Source organism: Suricata suricatta, chromosome 9 (genome assembly GCF_006229205.1).
Source record: "Suricata suricatta isolate VVHF042 chromosome 9, meerkat_22Aug2017_6uvM2_HiC, whole genome shotgun sequence".
NCBI classification, from domain to species: domain Eukaryota; kingdom Metazoa; phylum Chordata; class Mammalia; order Carnivora; family Herpestidae; genus Suricata; species Suricata suricatta.
Genome location: NC_043708.1, coordinates 82,535,117 through 82,544,003, shown reverse-complemented (window position 1 = coordinate 82,544,003; position 8,887 = coordinate 82,535,117). Strand labels below are relative to the sequence as shown.

The following is an 8,887-nucleotide window of genomic DNA, read 5'->3' as shown; positions in this document are numbered from 1 at the left end:
GAATGGAACTAGACCACTCTCTTCTACCATACACAAAAATTAACTCAAAATGGATTAAAGGATTAAATCTGAGACCTGAAACCATAAAATACAGGTGATAAGCTCCATGACATCATCTGAGCAGTGTTTTTTGGTTTTGGTCAGACTCGAAAGATAACAGAAACAAAAGCAAAAATAAACAAGTGTGATTATATCAAGCTAAAAAGGTTCTGCACAGTGAAGGAAACTATCATCAAACAAAAAAGCAACCTACTAAGTGGGAGAACATAATTGGAAATTAGACATCTGGTAAGGGGTTCATATCTAAAATATAGAAAGAACTCCTATAACTCAACCACAACAAAAATCCCAATTAAAAAATGGGCAGATGATCTGAATAGACATTTTTCCAAAGAAGACGTTCAAATGACCAACAAGCACATGAAAAGATGCTCTACATCATTAATTATTAGGAAAATATAAAAACCGCCTTGAATTATCATTTCACATCGTCAGAATGGCTATTATCAAAAAGATAAGTAATAAGTGTTGGTGAGAAGGTAGAGGAAAGGGAACCCTCGTACATGGCTGGTGGGTTATAAGTTATTGCAGCCACTATGGAAAAGATACATACACCCCTATGTTCACTGCAGCATTATTTCCAATAGCCAAGATATGGAAACAACCTATAATGTCCATCAGTGGGTGCATGGATAAAGAAGATATGTATGAAATACTACTGAACTGTAAAAAAAGTTAAAAAAAAAAAAGTCTTGCTATTGGCAATAACATAGGTGGACCTTGAGGGTATTAAGCTTAAGTGAAATAAATCAGAAGGGGAAAGACAAATACTCTATGATTTTGCTCATATGTGGAATCAAAAAAAAAAAAAACTCAGATACAGAAACAAACCTATGGTTACAAGAGGGGAAGGGGTTTAGCAGGTGGGGCAATGGATGGAAAGTAGACTTTTGGGTGATCACTTTGTAGCATATACAGATATCAAATTCTAGTGTTGTATACCTGACGCTCCTAACTCCTAAAAGACTACATCTACGTTGCCAGTTTTGGCATACTCAGGTAACCAGCCCTTACAGTTACAAGGTGACCCACCTATTCTTGCTATTCTGTATACCAACAGCTCTTCCCTTTCCTTTCCTCATTGATCTTGGAAAGTATGTGAGTGATTCCCATGTTCAAGAAATACCAATAGGCATGATTAACACAGGGCCCAGGTTGTGTTTGTACGTGTATATCTGTCTTCCATCACTGTATTCTGAAATGAGGGCTCTCTGTGTGATAGAGGAGTGTAAGATTAGAAGCTATTCAGCCCTGCTCTGGCTGATATCTAAATGTGAGAAAGCAAAACACGACTGAACCAGCCATACACATGCCTTTATTTAGATCAACTCTTTTCAGAATGCAGCCAAACTTATGAGTCATACAGCCCAAAGTATCCAGCCCTCTTCCACTGAGCTAGTTTGTCCCGGAGGGGGCCCATCCTGAAACAATTGAACAGAACCAAGTACTAGTTTAGTTACTGTCCTGTGGGTGGTAGAACATGAAGGTGATGGAGGACTCTGGCACGGGAAGTGCTGAGTCCTATTGGCAAATGCTTCTGGGAACAGCCTAGGGCAAGCTAAGGAACTTCTTTCAGAATCGAGGCCACTCAGATTCTGAGCAAGCCTCTCAGCTGGGCTACAACCTGAGGCAGACAGACACTTGCCTCCATGTGGCAAAGGGAGATAATTATTCTCACTCATTACCTAACTGAAGGGTCAGTGTGGGTGTGACTGATGAACAGATGCCCTGAGACAGAGTAGGGAGTGAAGTAGAGGAGGAACAAGACCAAGGAGGCACCTGGAGGCTTGCTGGGGCTAGGGGAGCAGGTGCAGCTACCGTGTCCTTTGAGGTAAGTGGCTCTAGCTATATTGGATGAAATTGAAATCCTGAGTGATCTGTATGGCCTTAGATGAGGCCAGCTTGGTTCAGGCATACATGGTGAGCTGCAGCCACTGAAAGAGGAAGTTCCAAGATCAGAATGCGAACAAGAAAAGAGTCCAACCCTAAGGGTCTGATAGGGTAAGGGGAAAGGGATGGATGACCCCAGCATGCCAGACACTGGGGAAGATTTTTCTAATAAGCAGTGGTTTATGGCATGCTTTCCCCATCTCTACTAGAAAGTTATGTTTTCCAGCATAAAAGCCTTTAGGATCTGAGTCCTCCTTGGCACCTTCCCCTAGTATACATTCCTTATAAGATATATTCCCTGCTGAGCTTCCCTTTCCTTTCCTTTCCTGTTCCATCCCTCCATCTTCATTGACTCCTCCACCCTGAATTTGAAGGTGCAGGGTAAGTGTACTGCTTCTATTAGGCTTTACCTCTAGAACGTTGAGTTTGATGATACCATCTCCATCTTTGTCAAATGCATTGAAAGCTCCTGTGTGGAAGAAGGCATAGGCCAGAGGCCAGTTAAAGGGTCACTTCCCCACCACTATTGTAACTTTTCTTAAGAGGACCGTGTACTGGGGTGCCTGAGTGGCTCGGCTCAGTCTGTTGGGTGTCTGACTTTGGCTCAGGTCACAATCTCCCAGTTTGTGAGTTCAAGCCCCACATCAGGCTCTGTGCTGACAGCTCGGAGCCTGGAGCCTGCTTTGGATTCTGTGTGTGTGTCTTTCTTTCTGCCCTTCCCCTGCTCACACTCTGTCTCTCAAAAGTAAATAAACGTTAAAAAAAAAAAAAAAGGACCGTGTACTAAGTGCTGTCCTTCACAAAAATCTGCCTGGCAGAGTATCAACGATCACTGTCTCTTTGGCCAGCCCATTTTGAGCTTAAAGAGGGCCTATGCCTTTGTTCAGCTTGGATAGAGTAGACTGGAAGATGATCAGGCTGAGATTCCTATTGCAGCTCCTGTCACTGTGGGAGGAGGGGCACAAGGGTGCAGAAAGGTAGCCCCCCCCCGCCACTTACTGAACATGCCCTCCAGCCTGACAAAGCAGCAAATGAAGCTGTCGAAGTCGATATTCATGTGCTTGTCTGCATACCGCATGGTGATGATGTCGTAGAGCTGGCTGTTGAGGTGGAATCCTGTAGGGGGCAGCATGTGAGAGGAGGAAGCAGGCTGAGTCCTTAGGCCGGTATTCTATTTTCCCTGCCTCTCAGCCACTCTGTGGCCTGGGGAAAGGGTGGGGGGTGGGGGGGAGATGAGAAGTACTTTCTCCTTCCTTTGGCTAGTAGGCCCCCAGTGGCCTTTTGCCCCCACTCTCCAATTCCTGCTTCCACCAGTCTGAGCCCACATCCCCACCACCCACTTGCTTCCCCAGCACCTGCATCATTGACTGCATTTCGCATCTCATAGCTGTTGATGGTACCAGACTGGTCTGTATCATAATGTTTGAAAATTTTCTGGCAATAGAAAATTTCAGGACAGAGGTCACACAGTAACCCCCTGAATTAACCCCCTCCTTCACTCCCTTGCTTCATTCTCTTCTCACCTGCCAGGCTTTAATCTTCTTCCAAAGGTGATGGAACTCTTGCAAGTTCAGCCTCCCAGAGCCATCTGTCTGGAGGAAGGAGGTCAGGGCTACAGGGCACACATAGCAAAATCCCCCTGGATTGGGAGGAAGGGTGTCTAGGGGACTACAAGGAAGGTCGCATCACAGGAAGGCTCTGCCCCATATATCCCTCCCACTGCCCTGTGCTGCTATTTAACCCTCCCCTCCATGCCACCTCTAAGTTAGTGTCTGCTCTAAAACCCAGGGAGCCTGTCTCCTAAGGACCATTTTTCCTTGGGCATGGCCTGAGGCAGAATCCCAGGCCTGAGGTGTGGGCAGAGATTAGTGGCCGGTTAGAACCCAATGTCCTGCCCAGAGGTGCCTCCTCCAAGGGCCACTCTTTCTCATTGTTGCCTTGGCTCCCAGGAGCTGCACGGGGCAGGGGAGAAGGGCGGTGGGAAGGATACATCCATGAGAGCAATCATGCTCCGGCAGGACTCCAGCGTGAACCCTTGTGTCTTCAGGTCCTTATCTGGGAGGTATGGAGAAGAGTGAGGAGCTTCTTTCAGACAACTGGACGCACACTCCTGCCTGCCCAGCCTCCACACAGTCTGAGCCACTCACGTTTGTTCACAACTGTGTTCAGTATATTCTTGAGCTCATCTGCACAGACCTCCATATCCTGAGGAGGAAGGGAGTAGAGAGTAACAGTCCAAGGGGACAGCAGATGGAACAGAGAGTTTGCAAAACAAACCCCAGCTCTTCATGTTGGTAAGGTCTTTGTCAGTGTTACTCTGTCGTGGGAGGTTGGGGTTTTCCAAGGAAGACACAGCACCCTCAGTGTCCAGACTGCAGAGGGCAGCTTGGAGCAAAAAGGCCTCTAAGGCACCCAAGTGGATGTTGATCTAAAACTCAAGGACCTGACGTGTGGATTTCTGTGGCATGCACCGATATTCCCCGTTTCCACCAAAAGCCAAAAGGACCCCTACTGAACAATAATGAAATAAGTGGTCGTCTGAGCAGCTAATCAAGGAGAGGAGCCTCTGTAAGAGTCCGGTTTGGCAGTTCTCACCTCGCCTGCTATCTGCCTAAAAATGTTCCGGAACTGCTGCTGCTCCTCAGTCTCTTGGATGGTGTTGCCAGGCTGCGGCTGTGGAAGCACAAAGGAAAACTGGTTCCCAGTGATCATGGAGATGGAGAAACCCCAGAAGAAAGTTCCTTCGGGACTGAAGGAGCCAGAGTGCCTAAACCAGCCCTGGATGGCAGCAGGAGCTGGGTGCAGGACAAATGGCTTTTCTTAGTTGAACCTAGTGAGCTGAAGTGAGAATCCTCTAGGCCCAGCAACGGTCACTCCAGACATCCCAGCCAGAGGAGTTAGATAAGCCATGCTGATGTGTAGACAGCCTCCTTGGTCCTCTCTCCCCACCCCCACCACTGTTTTGAGCTTGACCCTCCCAACCAAAGAAGCCCCAGAAGGACAAAGGGGACCAGACCATTTTGATACCTCTAGCCACGTCTGTCATCAAGGCCAAGTCTTCAGAGGATGCCCACATTCCAGGATGGAAGAGGTGGCCCTGGATTTGTCTGTGGACTTTGGTCCCTTAGCCTCACCTCCACTAAAGCTTTTTATGACCTCCTCTGCCCACGTCAATCTAATATCCTTCCCTGGGCTCCACAGTACTACATTTCTGATGTCTATCCCCTTTTCTGCTATTATTCTTTATCCCCTCATTGTCAAGAGCTTGAGGACACCAGGACACAGGAGTTGTTCTGTCTTGGGCTCTCTCAAGCTGGCTATGTCCCAGGATCTGCCTCCCTTTTCCTTCACTGTCCTGGCCGGGGCGGGGGGCGCCAGTGGGAAAGCTCAGCCTGTCCTTCCCAGACCTGGGACCAGCTTGGTATGGCCACCACCCCTCAAGACATTCACCCAAGCAGCATCCCAAATTTTATGAGAATGTGATGAGCGAAAAGGTCAGTGGGATAAATCCAAACCTCCAGGTGTGAAAGGGATACCCCACCATACAGCCCCTCCAATCCAGAGGCCCCCAACTGTGTGCTAGCCACCACATTCATGCCACATGCTCAGAAACCTGTGGGGATTTCTCTGGCTTATCAGGGCTTGCTTTGTCTCTGCCCTCCTCTGATTCCTGGTCCACACCCAGTTCCTTGTTGCTGTTTGCTCTGTCTGAAACGAAGATGATGGGCTGGAGAGAAGAGGGAGGTGGGGAAGGGGCAGGAAGGAAGCAAGGATTACAGGCTGATCTGGCACATGGAGGCAGACTCCCCCCTGGAGCAGCTTTGTCCAGTGAAGAGGAAAAGAGCAGAGTTGGGAGCTCTTGAACCTCAGTTCAAGCTCCATCCCTGCTGCTAACAAGCTGCGTGACTTGGGGTAAGATGCTAAGTCTCTCTGGACCTCAGGTCCTTATCTCCTGTAAAGGGAGGAGGGTTAGACAAGGTAGGTAGTACCTGTGAAAATGCTAAGAATGTTAAACGTGGTGCAATCCAGTACAATGATATTCAATTATTTTGTAGGCTTTTTTTTTTTCAAATGGAAACACCATTCAGATTACATTCCCCAGATGCCCAGGGTATATGAAGTCATTAAAAACAAGCTTCTCCACTCAATGAAGAGGGCAGAGCTCCTTTCCCTCAGCACACTTTTATCAGCCGTGGCAGCTATGGAGGCACCTCCAAGGAACCTCTGCGACACTGCAGAGGACAGACTGAAAGAGGACTCTGATTAGTGGCATCGTCAGTGGATGAGTGGTCAGAACACAGGGATGGAATTCCAGCTCTGTCCTCACATACGAGCAATAACCTCTCTGGCTTCCAGTGACTCATCCATTAATGTGGATGACAGAACCTTTCCCATAGGGCTCTGGTGGCGATCACATGCGATGCTGAATACACAACTACTGCAAAAACACTAAAGAGGCTACACAGATATAAGGAAGATTTTCAAGACGTGCTCATGCAAGTGAAGAGGACACAAAAAGAGCAGAGAGCAGCTGCCATGCTATGCCACCCCTCACTGGTGCTGTCACCCCACAGGGAAAGCAAGGCTGTAGGGGCTCATGGCTGTAGTGCAGAGAACAATGGGACGATCAGAATCAGAGTCTCTAAGCAGTAAAGCAGTGTGACCAGTTTCTGAATCCCCTTCTGCCTTTCCATGCTGTTCATCTAGAACTGCATAAATGGGCAGACTTACAGAAACAGCTCCTAGAACTTTGGCTCCCAGCAGGCCCCAATGCTCTACCTTCCAAGCAAAGGGTCTCATGCAAGAACTGATGCTTGTGGGGATCCTAGAGCAAGTGTGGGTCACAGTTGCAGGAGGAATGTGTGCCTGTGGACATGGTGTGGCCATGAATCACCCTTGCCAGGCACACATCTCTGGGCCCAATTGTGGGTCTGGATAACACAGGTCTTGGAGTGTAAGGTGCCTATACCAGATCATTGAGGGCAAGAAACATGGGTTTTAGAGCAGATCAGTATGGCTTCCAGTTTCCCCACTCATTCGTTGAGTCCTTGGGCAAGTCTCTTCACTTCTCTGAATACTTGTAAAATATCTATAAAAGAGGAATAGTAATAGCACCCACCTTGTAGATACTGTTGTAACTGAAAACAATGTATGTTTTACCCCTATCACAGTGCCTGATGTAGGGTAGGTGCTTGATCAGTGTCAGCTCCGGTCGGCACCAGCGTCAGCACTTTGAGGACCTCTATGGTAGATCCTTCCAGAGGCCACCATTGACATTAATGCCAAACCTTGTCTGAAGACCTGTGGCTACTACTGCCTCATGGGCCCGAGGATGCCCAGAGGTCAGTCATTTCTGGATGGCACTCTGAGTGGTCAAACCAAACTTCTGAAAGGGTTAGCCATCACTGTAGGCCCTGGAGACAATGGGAAGGTTATGGGGAACATGGAGCAAGGATATAGGAGGGAATTTGAGTTGCTAAACAACCGTAATCCTGAATTCCAAAACCACACAAAGGAAACAGTGCCCCTGGTCCCAGATGAAAGCTTTGCTCTGAGGCCCCTGAGATGCTCTTAGCACACATGGTCACCTTCAGTAATGGAGTCCTCAGAGCAAAGTGGTTATAATCAGGACACTGAGGAGTGGATCTTAGAGGCCCTGGTGAATCAATGGATCACAGCAACCTCCCAAGACCCCAAGGGGGGAAGCTGTCCAGGTAGCTCTCATTCCCAACTAAACCAGTCAAGTTGATCAGTTCCTCTGGGGCTATGAGGATGAATATCTCTTTTCCTTTCTCCATTGCTACCTGGACACAGGTTTGTTGGGTCCCAGGGCTTAGAAGAACCTGTGAATGGAGAAGTCACTTGCCTAGGAAGGGATGTGGAACAAGCTTCACCTGTGACTTCACCTGGAACAAGAGCCCTGGTAGTGACATAGCCTCTCTGGGCATCCTCTCCCACCCCCACCCCAGCAGGCTAAGGAAAGAGGAGGAGTGGGGATCAGGCAGGGAACAGAAAGGAGGGAGAGGGAACAGTCCTGCCTCTGGACAGGCAGCTGGCATCTGAAGACTCTCTCCATGGAAACCCTCACACACCTGTCTCACTGTACCTTGGGAAACAGAAATAGTTGCTGTTCTCCCCTCAAAGTATCAAGCCCTGCTTAGCACTTCTGAGAAAGAAGGGGTGCTCCTTCTGTTTTTTTGCAAGAGCCCAGGCTCATTTTCACTGGTTCACCATCCTCTACCTCCCTCATATGAAAGGTGAGCATGGTGTTTCAGAGCAGACTCTGGAGCCAGACTGGCTGGACTCCTAGTGCTGCTACTGCCACTTCTGGCTCTGTGGCCTTGGAGAATTTAGTCAATCCATCTGTATCTTCTCTTTCTCTGAGAGTGGGGAGGTTCACAGTACCAATGTCATGAGGTTGTTTTGAGGACTGAGTATATCCATGGAAAGCACCTGGAAGAGTGCCTGGCCCATAGCCTTCACCTGGCCAGTGTTAGCTAACATTGGTCCACACCCGTAGCTGCGACAGGGGGCCAGGGGGTCAGGGGGCCAGGAAGGCGGGGTGGGGACAATGAGGGAAGAGGCAAGTCTGGTACAGATGCTGTCACACACACACATGCACAAACACACTCTGCTGGCTACCCACTCACCCTGTTACACCCACCTTGGTTTTTTTCTTTTTCTGCATAAGGAAAGGAAACAACAAATGCAGAATAAGTGAAAATCAACTTTCCAGAAAACCCAGTGGCTTTTGGCTTCCCCGTGATTTGGGCCTCAGCTTGGGGTGAAGCTCCGGGGTCCAGAAATCTGGGCCACACGGAGTCAAAAGAGGCCTGGAGGGTGAAGGGAGGTCAGAGTTCTCCAGGTTCAGAGACTGGTGGCCACTCTGGTGGCTGTGGTTATAATCCACTCCTGTTGGACACAGCCAAGGAAAGGA

At 48.5% G+C, this 8,887-nt stretch overlaps 1 protein-coding gene across 3 annotated transcripts in view; it reads right to left on the bottom strand.

Annotated features, from left to right (window-relative positions):
• Positions 1–1,359: 1,359 nt before the first annotated feature.
• CAPN3 (calpain 3) overlaps positions 1,360–8,887 on the bottom strand; it is a 49,125-nt gene continuing 41,597 nt past the window's right edge. The window contains exons 15-24 of one of the 3 annotated variants that reach the window (XM_029952965.1): positions 8,615–8,632; positions 5,564–5,677; positions 4,546–4,623; positions 4,098–4,155; positions 3,941–4,005; positions 3,474–3,542; positions 3,306–3,384; positions 2,950–3,066; positions 2,361–2,419; positions 1,360–1,994 (exon numbers count right to left, since the gene is read on the bottom strand). In XM_029952965.1, the coding sequence (XP_029808825.1) occupies positions 1,968–1,994; positions 2,361–2,419; positions 2,950–3,066; positions 3,306–3,384; positions 3,474–3,542; positions 3,941–4,005; positions 4,098–4,155; positions 4,546–4,623; positions 5,564–5,677; positions 8,615–8,632 (684 nt within the window). In that variant the 3' untranslated portion in view covers positions 1,360–1,967. The remainder of the gene's footprint in view (positions 1,995–2,360; positions 2,420–2,949; positions 3,067–3,305; positions 3,385–3,473; positions 3,543–3,940; positions 4,006–4,097; positions 4,156–4,545; positions 4,624–5,563; positions 5,678–8,614; positions 8,633–8,887) is intronic. The other 2 variants (XM_029952964.1, XM_029952966.1) reach the window with 2 other exon arrangements.